This window comes from Schistocerca cancellata, chromosome 2 (assembly GCF_023864275.1).
Source record: "Schistocerca cancellata isolate TAMUIC-IGC-003103 chromosome 2, iqSchCanc2.1, whole genome shotgun sequence".
Classification (NCBI taxonomy): Eukaryota; Metazoa; Arthropoda; class Insecta; order Orthoptera; family Acrididae; genus Schistocerca; species Schistocerca cancellata.
The window spans coordinates 46,494,074-46,510,180 of NC_064627.1; the positions used below are offsets into that span (position 1 = coordinate 46,494,074).

The 16,107-nt window shown below is 40.1% G+C and overlaps 1 protein-coding gene across 1 annotated transcript in view; it reads right to left on the reverse strand.

Annotated features, from left to right (window-relative positions):
* LOC126150672 (serine/arginine repetitive matrix protein 2-like) overlaps positions 1-16,107 on the reverse strand; it is a 130,955-nt gene that overhangs the window by 18,496 nt on the left and 96,352 nt on the right. Inside the window, exons 4-42 of the mRNA XM_049915891.1 lie at positions 15,146-15,361; positions 6,354-6,431; positions 6,180-6,257; positions 6,018-6,095; positions 5,858-5,935; positions 5,696-5,773; positions 5,381-5,458; positions 5,221-5,298; positions 5,047-5,124; positions 4,885-4,962; positions 4,725-4,802; positions 4,563-4,640; positions 4,403-4,480; positions 4,241-4,318; positions 4,079-4,156; positions 3,917-3,994; positions 3,757-3,834; positions 3,595-3,672; positions 3,433-3,510; positions 3,271-3,348; positions 3,109-3,186; positions 2,954-3,031; positions 2,792-2,869; positions 2,630-2,707; positions 2,468-2,545; positions 2,313-2,390; positions 2,151-2,228; positions 1,996-2,073; positions 1,834-1,911; positions 1,672-1,749; positions 1,510-1,587; positions 1,348-1,425; positions 1,186-1,263; positions 1,024-1,101; positions 862-939; positions 707-784; positions 383-460; positions 221-298; positions 59-136 (exon numbers count right to left, since the gene is read on the reverse strand). Coding sequence (XP_049771848.1) covers positions 59-136; positions 221-298; positions 383-460; positions 707-784; positions 862-939; positions 1,024-1,101; positions 1,186-1,263; positions 1,348-1,425; positions 1,510-1,587; positions 1,672-1,749; positions 1,834-1,911; positions 1,996-2,073; positions 2,151-2,228; positions 2,313-2,390; positions 2,468-2,545; positions 2,630-2,707; positions 2,792-2,869; positions 2,954-3,031; positions 3,109-3,186; positions 3,271-3,348; positions 3,433-3,510; positions 3,595-3,672; positions 3,757-3,834; positions 3,917-3,994; positions 4,079-4,156; positions 4,241-4,318; positions 4,403-4,480; positions 4,563-4,640; positions 4,725-4,802; positions 4,885-4,962; positions 5,047-5,124; positions 5,221-5,298; positions 5,381-5,458; positions 5,696-5,773; positions 5,858-5,935; positions 6,018-6,095; positions 6,180-6,257; positions 6,354-6,431; positions 15,146-15,361 — 3,180 coding nt within the window. The remainder of the gene's footprint in view (positions 1-58; positions 137-220; positions 299-382; positions 461-706; positions 785-861; positions 940-1,023; positions 1,102-1,185; positions 1,264-1,347; positions 1,426-1,509; positions 1,588-1,671; positions 1,750-1,833; positions 1,912-1,995; positions 2,074-2,150; positions 2,229-2,312; positions 2,391-2,467; positions 2,546-2,629; positions 2,708-2,791; positions 2,870-2,953; positions 3,032-3,108; positions 3,187-3,270; positions 3,349-3,432; positions 3,511-3,594; positions 3,673-3,756; positions 3,835-3,916; positions 3,995-4,078; positions 4,157-4,240; positions 4,319-4,402; positions 4,481-4,562; positions 4,641-4,724; positions 4,803-4,884; positions 4,963-5,046; positions 5,125-5,220; positions 5,299-5,380; positions 5,459-5,695; positions 5,774-5,857; positions 5,936-6,017; positions 6,096-6,179; positions 6,258-6,353; positions 6,432-15,145; positions 15,362-16,107) is intronic.

A 16,107-nucleotide genomic window follows, 5' to 3' on the forward strand; every position in this document is an offset into this window, starting at 1 on the left:
ACGTCTTTCAAGTACTTTATGTACTGCTTTAGTTAGGGGTAGATTTACTCTTACTCACCAGGTGACTTCGCTGCACGTATGTCTTCAGTACTGGGTCCAGCCTCCGGTGTCCGTAGCTGCTGTGGTTGTGCACTGGCTATTATTGTACACACAGAGAGTAAAACGTCTTTCAAGTACTTTAAGTACTGCTTTAGTTAGGGGTAGATTTACTCTTACTCACCAGGTGACTTCGCTGCACGTATGTCTTCAGTACTGGGTCCAGCCTCCGGTGTCCGTAGCTGCTGTGGTTGTGCACTGGCTATTATTGTACACACAGAGAGTAAAACGTCTTTCAAGTACTTTATGTACTGCTTTAGTTAGGGGTAGATTTACTCTTACTCACCAGGTGACTTCGCTGCACGTATGTCTTCAGTACTGGGTCCAGCCTCCGGTGTCCGTACCTGCTGTGGTTGTGCACTGGCTATTATTGTACACACAGAGAGTAAAACGTCTTTCAAGTACTTTATGTACTGCTTTAGTTAGGGGTATATTTACTCTTACTCACCAGGTTACTTCGCTGCACGTATGTCTTCAGTACTGGGTCCAGCCTCCGGTGTCCGTAGCTGCTGTGGTTGTGCACTGGCTATTATTGTACACACGGAAAGTAAAACGTCTTTCAAGTACTTTATGTACTGCTTTAGTTAGGGGTAGATTTACTCTTACTCACCAGGTGACTTCGCTGCACGTATGTCTTCAGTACTGGGTCCAGCCTCCGGTGTCCGTAGCTGCTGTGGTTGTGCACTGGCTATTACACAGAGAGTAAAACGTCTTTCAAGTACTTTATGTACTGCTTTAGTTAGGGGTAGATTTACTCTTACTCACCAGGTGACTTCGCTGCACGTATGTCTTCAGTACTGGGTCCAGCCTCTGGTGTCCGTAGCTGCTGTGGTTGTGCACTGGCTATTATTGTACACACAGAGAGTAAAACGTCTTTCAAGTACTTTAAGTACTGCTTTAGTTAGGGGTAGATTTACTCTTACTCACCAGGTGACTTCGCTGCACGTATGTCTTCAGTACTGGGTCCAGCCTCCGGTGTCCGTACCTGCTGTGGTTGTGCACTGGCTATTATTGTACACACAGAGAGTAAAACGTCTTTCAAGTACTTTATGTACTGCTTTAGTTAGGGGTAGATTTACTCTTACTCACCAGGTGACTTCGCTGCACGTATGTCTTCAGTACTGGGTCCAGCCTCCGGTGTCCGTAGCTGCTGTGGTTGTGCACTGGCTATTATTGTACACACAGAGAGTAAAACGTCTTTCAAGTACTTTATGTACTGCTTTAGTTAGGGGTAGATTTACTCTTACTCACCAGGTGACTTCGCTGCACGTATGTCTTCAGTACTGGGTCCAGCCTCCGGTGTCCGTAGCTGCTGTGGTTGTGCACTGGCTATTATTGTACACACAGAGAGTAAAACGTCTTTCAAGTACTTTAAGTACTGCTTTAGTTAGGGGTAGATTTACTCTTACTCACCAGGTGACTTCGCTGCACGTATGTCTTCAGTACTGGGTCCAGCCTCTGGTGTCCGTAGCTGCTGTGGTTGTGCACTGGCTATTATTGTACACTCAGAGAGTAAAACGTCTTTCAAGTACTTTAAGTACTGCTTTAGTTAGGGGTAGATTTACTCTTACTCACCAGGTGACTTCGCTGCACGTATGTCTTCAGTACTGGGTCCAGCCTCCGGTGTCCATAGCTGCTGTGGTTGTGCACTGGCTATTATTGTACACACAGAGAGTAAAACGTCTTTCAAGTAATTTAAGTACTGCTTTAGTTAGGGGTAGATTTACTCTTACTCACCAGGTGACTTCGCTGCACGTATGTCTTCAGTACTGGGTCCAGCCTCCGGTGTCCGTACCTGCTGTGGTTGTGCACTGGCTATTATTGTACACACAGAGAGTAAAACGTCTTTCAATTACTTTATGTACTGCTTTAGTTAGGGGTACATTTACTCTTACCCACCAGGTGACTTCGCTGCACGTATGTCTTCAGTACTGGGTCCAGCCTCCGGTGTCCGTAGCTGCTGTGGTTGTGCACTGGCTATTACACAGAGAGTAAAACGTCTTTCAAGTACTTTATGTACTGCTTTAGTTAGGGGTACATTTACTCTTACTCACCAGGTGACTTCGCTGCATGTATGTCTTCAGTACTGGGTCCAGCCTCCGGTGTCCATACCTGCTGTGGTTGTGCACTGGCTATTATTGTACACACAGAGAGTAAAACGTCTTTCAAGTACTTTATGTACTGCTTTAGTTAGGGGTAGATTTACTCTTACTCACCAGGTGACTTCGCTGCACGTATGTCTTCAGTACTGGGTCCAGCCTCCGGTGTCCGTAGCTGCTGTGGTTGTGCACTGGCTATTACACAGAGAGTAAAACGTCTTTCAAGTACTTTATGTACTGCTTTAGTTAGGGGTAGATTTACTCTTACTCACCAGGTGACTTCGCTGCACGTATGTCTTCAGTACTGGGTCCAGCCTCCGGTGTCCGTACCTGCTGTGGTTGTGCACTGGCTATTATTGTACACACAGAGAGTAAAACGTCTTTCAAGTAATTTATGTACTGCTTTAGTTAGGGGTAGATTTACTCTTACTCACCAGGTGACTTCGCTGCACATATGTCTTCAGTACTGGGTCCAGCCTCCGGTGTCCGTAGCTGCTGTGGTTGTGCACTGGCTATTATTGTACACACAGAGAGTAAAACGTCTTTCAAGTACTTTATGTACTGCTTTAGTTAGGGGTACATTTACTCTTACTCACCAGGTGACTTCGCTGCACGTATGTCTTCAGTACTGGGTCCAGCCTCCGGTGTCCGTACCTGCTGTGGTTGTGCACTGGCTATTATTGTACACACAGAGAGTAAAACGTCTTTCAATTACTTTATGTACTGCTTTAGTTAGGGGTACATTTACTATTACTCACCAGGTGACTTCGCTGCACGTATGTCTTCAGTACTGGGTCCAGCCTCCGGTGTCCGTACCTGCTGTGGTTGTGCACTGGCTATTACACAGAGAGTAAAACGTCTTTCAAGTACTTTATGTACTGCTTTAGTTAGGGGTAGATTTACTCTTACTCACCAGGTGACTTCGCTGCACGTATGTCTTCAGTACTGGGTCCAGCCTCCGGTGTCCGTAGCTGCTGTGGTTGTGCACTGGCTATTATTGTACACACAGAGAGTAAAACGTCTTTCAAGTACTTTAAGTACTGCTATAGTTAGGGGTAGATTTACTCTTACTCACCAGGTGACTTCGCTGCACGTATGTCTTCAGTACTGGGTCCAGCCTCCGGTGTCCGTACCTGCTGTGGTTGTGCACTGGCTATTATTGTACACACAGAGAGTAAAACGTCTTTCAAGTACTTTATGTACTGCTTTAGTTAGGGGTAGATTTACTCTTACTCACCAGGTGACTTCGCTGCACGTATGTCTTCAGTACTGGGTCCCGCCTCCGGTGTCCGTAGCTGCTGTGGTTGTGCACTGGCTATTATTGTACACACAGAGAGTAAAACGTATTTCAAGTACTTTATGTACTGCTTTAGTTAGGGGTAGATTTACTCTTACTCACCAGGTGACTTCGCTGCACGTATGTCTTCAGTACTGGGTCCAGCCTCCGGTGTCCGTACCTGCTGTGGTTGTGCACTGGCTATTATTGTACACACAGAGAGTAAAACGTCTTTCAAGTACTTCATGTACTGCTTTAGTTAGGGGTAGATTTACTCTTACTCACCAGGTGACTTCGCTGCACGTATGTCTTCAGTACTGGGTCCAGCCTCCGGTGTCCGTAGCTGCTGTGGTTGTGCACTGGCTATTATTGTACACACAGAGTAAAACGTCTTTCAATTACTTTATGTACTGCTTTAGTTAGGGGTACATTTACTCTTACTCACCAGGTGACTTCGCTGCACCTATGTCTTCAGTACTGGGTCCAGCCTCCGGTGTCCGTACCTGCTGTGGTTGTGCACTGGCTATTATTGTACACACAGAGAGTAAAACGTCTTTCAATTACTTTATGTACTGCTTTAGTTAGGGGTACATTTACTCTTACTCACCAGGTGACTTCGCTGCACGTATGTCTTCAGTACTGGGTCCAGCCTCCGGTGTCCGTAGCTGCTGTGGTTGTGCACTGGCTATTATTGTACACACAGAGAGTAAAACGTCTTTCAAGTACTTTATGTACTGCTTTAGTTAGGGGTAGATTTACTCTTACTCACCAGGTGACTTCGCTGCACGTATGTCTTCAGTACTGGGTCCAGCCTCCGGTGTCCGTACCTGCTGTGGTTGTGCACTGGCTGTTATTGTACACACAGAGAGTAAAACGTCATTCAAGTACTTTATGTACTGCTTTAGTTAGGGGTACATTTACTCTTACTCACCAGGTGACTTCGCTGCACGTATGTCTTCAGTACTGGGTCCAGCCTCCGGTGTCCGTAGCTGCTGTGGTTGTGCACTGGCTATTATTGTACACACAGAGTAAAACGTCTTTCAATTACTTTATGTACTGCTTTAGTTAGGGGTACATTTACTCTTACTCACCAGGTGACTTCGCTGCACCTATGTCTTCAGTACTGGGTCCAGCCTCCGGTGTCCGTACCTGCTGTGGTTGTGCACTGGCTATTATTGTACACACAGAGAGTAAAACGTCTTTCAATTACTTTATGTACTGCTTTAGTTAGGGGTACATTTACTCTTACTCACCAGGTGACTTCGCTGCACGTATGTCTTCAGTACTGGCTCCAGCCTCCGGTGTCCGTAGCTGCTGTGGTTGTGCACTAGCTATTATTGTACACACAGAGTAAAACGTCTTTCAAGTACTTTATGTACTGCTTTAGTTAGGGGTAGATTTACTCTTACTCACCAGGTGACTTCGCTGCACGTATGTCTTCAGTACTGGGTCCAGCCTCCGGTGTCCGTAGCTGCTGTGGTTGTGCACTGGCTATTATTGTACACACAGAGAGTAAATCGTCTTTCAAGTACTTTATGTACTGCTATAGTTAGGGGTAGATTTACTCTTACTCACCAGGTGACTTCGCTGCACGTATGTCTTCAGTACTGGGTCCAGGCTCCGGTGTCCGTAGCTGCTGTGGTTGTGCACTGGCTATTATTGTACACACAGAGAGTAAAACGTCTTTCAAGTACTTTATGTACTGCTTTAGTTAGGGCTGCAATTAGGGGTACATTTACTCTTACTCACCAGGTGACTTCGCTGCACGTATGTCTTCAGTACTGGCTCCAGCCTCCGGTGTCCGTAGCTGCTGTGGTTGTGCACTAGCTATTATTGTACACACAGAGTAAAACGTCTTTCAAGTACTTTATGTACTGCTTTAGTTAGGGGTAGATTTACTCTTACTCACCAGGTGACTTCGCTGCACGTATGTCTTCAGTACTGGGTCCAGCCTCCGGTGTCCGTAGCTGCTGTGGTTGTGCACTGGCTATTACACAGAGAGTAAAACGTCTTTCAATTACTTTATGTACTGCTTTAGTTAGGGGTACATTTACTCTTACTCACCACGTGTCTTCGCTGCACGTGTGTCTTCAGTACTGGGTCCAGCCTCCGGTGTCCGTAGCTGCTGTGGTTGTGTACTAGCTATTATTGTACACACAGAGTAAAACGTCTTTCAAGTACTTTATGTACGGCTTTAGTTAGGGGTAGATTTACTCTTACTCACCAGGTGACTTCGCTGCACGTATGTCTTCAGTACTGGGTCCAGCCTCTGGTGTCCGTAGCTGCTGTGGTTGTGCACTGGCTATTATTGTACACACAGAGAGTAAAACGTCTTTCAAGTACTTTATGTACTGCTTTAGTTAGGGGTAGATTTACTCTTACTCACCAGGTGACTTCGCTGCACGTATGTCTTCAGTACTGGGTCCAGCCTCCGGTGTCCGCAGCTGCTGTGGTTGTGCACTGGCTATTATTGTACACATAGAGTAAATCGTCTTTCAAGTACTTTATGTACTGCTTTAGTTAGGGGTAGATTTACTCTTACTCACCAGGTGACTTCGCTGCACGTATGTCTTCAGTACTGGGTCCAGCCTCCGGTGTCCGTACCTGCTGTGGTCGTGCACTGGCTATTATTGTACACACAGAGAGTAAAACGCCTTTCAATTACTTTATGTACTGCTTTAGTTAGGGGTACATTTACTCTTACTCACCAGGTGACTTCGCTGCACGTATGTCTTCAGTACTGGGTCCAGGCTCCGGTGTCCGTAGCTGCTGTGGTTGTGCACTGGCTATTATTGTACACACAGAGAGTAAAACGTCTTTCAAGTACTTTATGTACTGCTTTAGTTAGGGCTGCAATTAGGGGTACATTTACTCTTACTCACCAGGTGTCTTTGCTGCACGTATGTCTTGAGTACTGGGTCCAGCCTCCGGTGTCCGTAGCTGCTGTGGTTGTGCACTGGCTATTACACAGAGAGTAAAACGTCTTTCAATTACTTTATGTACTGCTTTAGTTAGGGGTACATTTACTCTTACTCACCAGGTGACTTCGCTGCACGTATGTCCTCAGTACTGGGTCCAGCCTCAGGTGTCCGTAGCCGCTGTGGTTGTGCACTGGCTACTATTGTACACACAGAGAGGAAAACATCTTTCAAGTACTTTATGTTCACTTTAGTGACATGCTCTTAAATTATGGCTGCAATTAAGGGTAAATTTGCGTATTTTATCATGGATAATGATGTACAGAAGCCATAGTTATGAAAAGAAATCCACATTCATGGCATATGGGGAAAATAAATTTGAAGAACTTTGGACTGTGTCCACTGGGCACCATGTTCACAGACTCTGCTTGTATGTACTACTCCAGGGGAGAGATGCACATATCAATGACTTCTTATCAATGAATGCCATTTTGAAAGAAGTGGTATGTAGACATCATGAAAAGAGTGATAGAAATCATGTCAAACCTAAACGTACAGATATTGTTCATTAGTGTTATTTCTATTTTGTGTGTGGTGACTTACATCAGGGGACAATATGCACCTTCAGCACTGTACACCTATCACAGCAGCTTTGGGTGAGAAACTATATGTGTGAAAATTAGTATTCCGTGGGGTCACCACACTGTCCTGTAAAGGCATAGGCTGCCAAAGGAGAGTTATTTCAACAACTGATGTATGTTGTGAGACACAGAAGAGGAACCTTCAAAATTATTGTGAGTGTCTCTTTTATACTGAATGAAGTGATCTTTTAGTGTAGTTCACGAGTGTGATGATGAAGGGAATAAATAATTTGTTAAGTCAAAAGTGACATAGTAAGTTCTTTATAAAAATGTGAAGCATCAAAGGCATCAATTTTGAATTTTAAAGTAATTATAACAGAGTTTGAGAAGAAGTATAGAAGATTAGGTACAGAATATAATACATCATTGTATTAAATAGTTACACCGCATGACACCTGACTGCGGTGTTAGGAGACAAACGAAATGAAAGGGAAGTTGTGTTGACAGAGGAGTGAGACAAGTGTCAGAGTCCTGCACAACTGAGTAAGCGAGCACAAAATGTGATATCAGGAGACCACAGCCTAACTTGATAGGCTGCCCACACTACCCGTCATATTCATGCACGGAAGTTGTGACTGAGCCTTATACAATGTACAGATACAGTTTAAGTCCTTTTGGTCACACATATTATAAACTTGCCAGTCAGTACTATAGGCAAAATGCCAAAGGTGGTGGTGTATGCATTTATCTAAATCCCAAGCTTAAATTTAAGTTAAGATATGAGGCTAAACCATTAATCATAGAAAAGAAAATAATTGTTGCAGCAATTTACAGATCACCATCTGGAGATACTGAAGTCTCTCTTAAGAATTCGGAAGAAATGCTCAACATTTTCTCAAATGAGAACTCTACCATAATTCTTTGTGGTGACTTTTATATAAATCTATTGGTCCAGAGTTCAGTAAAAAACAAGTTTTTAGACATACTAAAAGCTTCAACATGTTCCCCCACATATCAGCTCCCACTAGAACTACAGATTCTAGTGAAAGCTTAATAAATAACATCATCTCCAATGTGGTCACACATGAAGTTGCAGTTACTAATGTGAATATAGGATTATCGGATCATAATGCACTAACCTTTAATCTCACTGCAGCTCCCAAGGAGGAGGAAAATAAAAAGGAGTACAAACGATTTTTCTCTACTGAAAATTGTAATCAGTTCAAAAATAATTTTAAAAATGTGCCAAGAGCTCTGGCCAAACTGCAAACAAACACAAATGATGCTTCCACTTTTATGGCATACTTTGAAATGTGTTTCCCAAAAAAGCTTTTGAGTTACAGATCATCTGGATCCAAAGGGACCTGGATTACACCCGGAATTACAAAGTCAAGTGAAACCATGAAATTACTAAGTTTAAAGTTAAAAACATGTCATGATCAGCAGTTTGTTGAGTATCTGAGGACATACAAACAGACTTACCGCAAAGAAATATCAAAAGCAAAATTATTAAGTGATGATAGATTAATAAGGCAGGCTAGTAACAAGTCCAGAATGATGTGGAAAATGGTAAAAAAAAAAAGAAAGAAAGAAAAAACTGGAGTCAAACTAAAGAACAGAAAATCAATCTTAAAAATAATGAAAATATCCCCATAGAAAAAGATGCCATGGCAAACTATGTAAACAATTATTTTGTGAATATTCCCCTTACTTTAAGTAGTAAATTTAAGTAACTACCAACATTTATGACTCCAATGGTATATACCAGCATGATGGCAGTCCCAACAGACGAGCATGAAGTTCTAAAAGTCATTAAATGCTTGAAATCGAAATTGTTCTCTGGTTTGGATGCTGTACCTGTATCAATAATTAAGAAAATTGCTCCATGTGTAGTCAAACCTATAGTGCACATAGCAATTTTGTCCTTTAGTGAAGAGATTTATTGTATTTTTTTGCATGGAGACACCAACTGGTGTCTTTTGCAAACGTCATAGCATTTTTTTACAAGTTTAGTACAATATATACATACATACATACATATATATACACAATAATTTATTTTAGTTTAATATTAATGTTCACTTAAAGAGTATAAACACTTGTCAATCAAGAAATGTTTCAGTTTCACTTTGAATAAGTTCCCTTTGTGGCACCTTATAGAGCTCGGTAATCTGTTGTACCATATTTGACCACTATTGCATGGACTATGGTCTGTTGTTTTTAATTTTGTTCTTTGTCTGTAGTAGCAGTCTTTATTTTTTGTATTATAGGCATGCATATCAGAACACTTTAATTATATTTTTTGTGACACATCAAAACAAAGAAACAATTTGTAATGATACAGTGAGTAGACTGTGAGGTATTTATGATGAACAAATATTTCCCTGCATGAATCCCTATACCCTAATCCATAGATAATTCTGATTGCTCTTTTCTGTAGGGTTAATATTCTGTTCATATGTATGTTGGCAGCACAACCCCATATCTCTATCCCGTAATTAATCTGTGCAAAAATGGTTCCATAATAAATTGTTTTTAATGTCTGATGTGGAACTACTTTTGATAACTGGCTGATTAGATGTAAAGAACTGCTGATTTTATTGTGTAAAAATTTGATATGGTTTACCCATCTTAGATTTTCATCTAGGTGAATACCTAGAAATCTGCAGCCTTCTGTGTCCACTACTTCAATTCCACCTATGTTACTGATAGAGGTTTGGTGTGAGTTTGAAAGTTTAAAAGGCAATAACTGAGATTTACTGATATTAACTTTCAAACCTTGATCTTGAAAATAAGTAGTTATTTGCTGTAGTCCCTCAGTTGCTACCAACGTTAACTCATCATTTTGTTTACCAAGAAATAACAGTGAGGTATTGTCTGCATAGGTTACCAATTGGGAGTTGAAAGGTTGCTCTATATCATTTATGTACACCAGGAAAAGGAAAGGGCCCAAAATTGAGCCCTGGGGTACACCTTGTGAGACTGTCTCATATTTGGACTGGAAATTAATGATCTGATTATTGATTTTGTAAGTCAGCTTTGTACACTGCATGCGGTTAAATAAATATGTAGCCAGCAATTGCATGGATGCAGCACATTGACATTGTATGACTCAAGTTTACTTAAAAGTAACTCATGGTTTACCGAGTCAAAGGCTTTAGTAAGGTCTAGAAATATGCCAGCTGTTTGCATTCCTTGATCAAGGGCACCATACATTTTGTGAAGAAATTCCGTAATTGCTGTGATAGTGCTATGATCTTTTCGGAATCCGTGTTGTCTCTCTGTTAGGAACTTATTTTTCAAGAAAGTGTCACTAAGTTGTGTCAGCAGCACAACTTCAAATACTTTGCTGAAGACAGGTATTAATGATATGGGCCTGAAATTTGAAACCTCTTCCTTAGATCCTTTTTTATGCACTCGTTTAACTGTGCTCCATTTCAATACATTTGGAAATGTATGTTCTCTAATACTGCAGTTTACCAGGTGAGTGATTATTTTAACTAATTCCTTATTACATTTTTTAATCACAATACTACTCAAACCATCCCATCCGGATGAGAACATATTCTTTAGGTTATTTATTATCCTGCCTATTCCTTTTTCACTTACTTGTTTGAATTCAAAAGGTGGCTCTTCAAAAGGGCAGAGCTTTACCTCACTACTCACAACTGTGTTATTAATTGGACTAACAGCTGCAGATATAAAGTATTTATTGAAAATATTGCAGACTTTATTAGGATCTTTGAAATTTTAACTATAAGACATGAAGGAAACACAGTTTCTGGGTTTGGTGTGGCTTTGTGAAATTGATTTATAATTCTCCATGAGGTCTTGGCTATATTGTCTGATTGAGCTATTTCACTGCTGTATATCTGTTTTCTTAGATTTGAAAGCTCTTTCTTAAAGATTTTCTTGGCTTTGTTGTACTTGGCCTTAAAAACCTGCAGGTTTGTTGACTTGTGTAACACGTCCAGGTCCTGGATGTTTTGCCTGAGTTTTACCATATTTACTGGAAGTATCAGTCTGTTGGTTTTTGCACTTTGGTTATGGGTGAACACTCTTTGTATTTTCTTGACAGGGCAGCATCTGTCAAAGTGTCTTAGCATAGTATCATAGAATTTGGCCCATTTGTTTTCAGATCCTTCAGTCTGGTAAACCAGATCCCAGTCTTCTATAGCTAATTTATTTCTTAGGGCAAGGATGTTACCCTCTTTTAGGATTCTTTTATTTTCGATAACTTTTGTTATTTTTGGGATGCTTATGTTTACATACTCTACAAGCTGGCATTTGTGGTAAGAGTAGTGACAATCCATATTCCAGCACCTAACACTGTCTTTAATATGTTTACATAGTATAACGTAATTAATTTTGCTAGATATGGACTTTGTTACCCTGGTATCACTATTTACTACATTTATGAGATTATATGAGTTAAGAGTATCTATTAACCTCATATTACACAAACTGGAAGATTTTGCCTCAATATTCAGATCACCAAGTATAGTTAGGTCACTGGGACCACAACGTCCCACTACTCTACTAAATATGTCTATAAAGCTAACTACATCAGCCTTTGGTGGATGGTAAATCCCAATAACTTTGTTTTCTCATAACCTCTCTACACTCTTTGGTGTGGACTTCAATGGCTGTCACTTCAATCAAGCCTTCTTTGCTGTACTGGTCTAGATAGTTTATTTTCTTGTACTCGAGATTCTCACTAATGTAAACTGCCACACCACCACACTTATGTTGCTGTCTACAATAACTATTTGCTAAGGAGTAGCCCTCTAGTGTACAGTAAATAATTTCATCAGATTTTAATCCATGCTCAGTTAACACTACTATATGAGGTGACTGCTCACTTACAAAAACCTGTAATATATTAAGCTTATTTCTAAGGTACTGTAGGTTTAGGTGCATGAGCCTTAGTGGTATTTTTAACTGGTCACTCTGATTATATTCCTTTAAAATGCACTGAGTTGGTTCACTTACATAAGTTCTGGATCCAGGCACTAAAAGTGTTCCTGTTCTTTGGCGATCTTGCATTTCTCGATCTACTACCCAACCTGGCTTCTGCCTGTCTAGTTGTCAAGGTAGCTGTTGAGGTGACTTCTTGCTCCGTACAGTCCGAGGAGTTGCCGAGCTGCCTGGTGTTGCAGCAACTGGAGTTGTATACTACACCACATTTGATTGAGTAAGTGATGATAAACTTAAAATCTCTAAAGTGATACCTCTATACAAAAATGGTGACACACATAAAATAGAAAATTACCAACCTATATCTCTCCTCCCATCCTTCTCCAAAATACTTGAGGAATTAATGAAAATCAGGGTTACAAAATATCTAGGAAAACATAAACTAATAAATAAGTCAACACGGTTTTCGAGCAGAGCACAGTACAGAAACAGCCATATTGGACAGAAATAGTAAGAAATTTGGAGTCAAATAAACAGGTTGTTGGAATTAATCTAGATGTAGCCAAAGCCTTCGATACTGTGAACCATGTAATATTAATAGGGAAACTTGAAGCAATATGCATCAGGGGTACTGTTAAAAAATGGTTTGAATCCTATTTGAAAAACAGGTCACAAGTTGTTGAGCTGAGGTCACCCAACAATCTTCACAATTTTAAACCCATATCTGAACCAAAACAAATTTAAATAGGTGTTCCTCAGGGCAGCACTCTGGGCCCATTGTTATTTCTAATTTATATCAATGATATACAGGCTCCAGACAGCTCAGCCAAAATTCTACTATTCGCAGATGACACAAGTATCATAATTAGTGATAAAAAAGAATCACTGTGTACTACAGCAAAAAAAATGCTCTCATACATACAGTCATGGTTTTATTCAAATAAGCTGACATTAAATGGAAAGAAAATGAATTTTATACGGTAAGGGAGCAGGTGACAAGGGGAAAATATGTGCCTTATGCTGGATAGCAAACAAATAGAAAAAATGTGCACCACAAAGTTTCTGGGAATGCGAATTGATCAAGATTTAAACTGGAATGAAAACAGTGTGCATCTTTCTCAGAAACTTAGCCCAGCATGTTTTGCCTTAAGTATAATATCCAAGGTATGTAGCAAGGCATGTATTAGAGCGGTGTACTTTAGTTATTTCCTATCAGTTGCAAGCTGTGGCATAAGCTTTTGGGGAAAAACCATGTCAAGACTAAATGACATTTTTATTATGCAAAAAAGAGCTATTTGTATCATGATACACAGCCCACCACAAAGTCACTGTAGACCCTTATTCAGACAACTGAAGATCTGACAATACCATTGATATATATCTTGAAATGCCTGGAAATGATCAGTAAAAATAACTGTGATCTCCAAACCAACTCAAGCTACCATGATCACAATATAAGATATTGTAAAGACTTCCATGTTCCCTATGTAGCACAAACTAGAAGTCAGAAACATGTTAGCCCCTTAGGAATAAAGCTTTTAAATGCACTTCCATCTCAAATTAAAGAATTGAAAGGCAAAAATAATTTCAAGCATTAAGTAAAAAAATACTTGATGAAAAAATGCTACTAGAGTGTAAGTGAATACCTGTCTCAGGCTGTGGATTGAAACCTGTACTTATTTTTTTTAAATTTAAACTAATTTAATTGTCTTTTCAACTTCATAATTACAGTACTTATGAAAATTCTGTTAAATATTTGTAATACGTTTTGTGTACAAGGCATATTTCATGATCTGTAATTGTTTATCCTGAGCATGTACTTTTGTTTTTGTGTAGTAAGTTCTTGTACACTACTTATGTTCTATGTGTATGTAATTTGTTTTGCTGTTTGTATATGTTTGTCCATTTATTTTGTGTATGTGTTGTTATGAGTTATGTGTAATCAAATGACAAATCCTATATCGCATGTGCTATCTATTGGATGATAAATAAATAAACATCGAAAGGAACAGGCACCACACTTTTATAAATATTCATGCCTGATGCAATATTGGCCTTTCAGTTCAAGTGCACTGCAATGTCAGATATCCCACAGGAATACAGTAGACCTGCAAGCAAAGAAGGCTAATACACAGGGTACACTACTGTGGAGATTTGGGTTAGGAAGGAAACAGATGAAAATTTCTTTTGCACTCTTGGTAACAGTCTGTCACCAATCAGTTGTTTGAATGCCCTATTGCAATAGAAGTCAAATTTCTTTCATCATGCCTCAATGTTTCACTCCAAAGACATTCAACATGTCTATAGTGTTTGGCTACATCCAGCAATGTCTTCTCATTTATGTGTAAATAATCTTGCAACATGAGACAGCCAATGCAGTGAGGAGTAAGACTGGAGTCAATGTGTACACATTGAGGAAGTAAATAGGGGGATCTAGCCAGTGAAGTATAGAGTACATTTTGATTGGTTATGAATGGAAAGATCAAGTCTAGTAGGTACATATTGCACATATACAGCCTTGCATTATTGTGTTTACAGTCAGGAACCACTCATTTAAAGCAACACATTTGTGATAAAACCCACACTGAGACAGCTCCTTCAGAGATACTGGAAGTAATAAACAATAGTATAACATGGAAGTGTGTTGCAATGTGTGCCAGAGACAGGAGTCCTCATAAAGCTGTTTCTGATGAAGGTTGCAAAGAACTAGGCCAGTGATTAACACATTTAGGTGCACAGTATAAAGAATTCAGTAGTTCAGATGCCATCTCTTGTGAACTTGGTTTTCTTTACACCTAAATTTCTGGATTTAGGACATGAGTAAATGTTATGAAAATCAGAGGAGAGTAATGCTGTTTAGAACATTTCACTGGACATGTTTCATAATTTTCTTATTGTCTCCAACTAGGGTACCAGAATAATAAAACTTTCGGAAAACCACAAAAGGATTTCTTGTTTTGTTCTGATCTCTGTGTTGTAAGATATAATTTAAAATTAAATTAATCACTGAATAAAACAGGATTCTCAGTCTTTTACATTTATTAACCTTCAAAATAAGCAAGGTGTTACACCGACATAGCAGGGTTCTCAGTGTTCCATAAACCACTCTCAACTAGAATGATCACACCAATCTCCCTCCACCCCCACCCCCTTCACCATGTTGTGATGAAATCACAATAATTTGTTTCAAGACAAAATTATCATAAACACTAAAAATCAGATGATGTGAGTCATTTGTGGAACATCTGCTGTGCTTACCATAATCAGGGTCCCTGGGGAGCACACGGAGTATAATTAATTTCTGGAGCTGCTTGACCCACATTTCCTTTTCATCTACCTCATTGATTTGTGTACAGCATGCTTCACAGAAGATTCCTTTTTTGTCAATTTCTACGTTCCACAAGTATATTATTTCAGCCAGCCTCTGGCTGAGGCTGATTCTGGTGGTGCTGGTGAGGGCAGTCATGGGAGTCCCTGTAATTCCCACCGGTTCACAGCACAAAAAACAGCTACTTGTCCTGCCTGGTAGATGTTCTTGGAACTGGAAGTACAAGCAAACACAAATCTGTGTTAAGTATTTGTCAATATTCATTTATGTTACATTGGACTACAGTACTGCATACCCTAAAAGGAGTACCTGTAACCACTACAACCAGTTATATTTGTGACAGTATTTTTGTTGTGCTTATCTGCAACTAAACATCTCTGCTATATGGTGAGTAGCAACTTTCCTTTCCAGGGCAACTTGGGGACAAGCTACTTAATTTTAGGTGTATGTGCGATGCTGTGCTCTAATATGAAAAGCCACCGTGAACTACTTATCCAATTCTTTGACGTGAGCCCTTCTATCCTACTGTGTTTTCATTACTCCATTGAAACACCACATTTCGGAAGACACAACACAGCCCACCTCTAAGTTTACACTGGAGCAGTAGGTGACAATTTCATTCTTTTTGCAACAAAATTCAACTATATTGAGCTCATCTCTTAGATATACATTTCACATGGCAATCTAACACAGTGAGTTAGCTTGAGCATCAATATGAATTGCAATAAAAGAACATGTTTGACCTGCTGCTGCTCACAGTGTTTATCCTCACACAATAGCCACACTGAGGACAACCTTGGAAGAAAGTGGCACTTTCTCCCACTTTAGGGGTCAGTAAGACAACAGGACAACCCTGCAAGCTAAATCAGTAAATATAAATTAAATATAGACA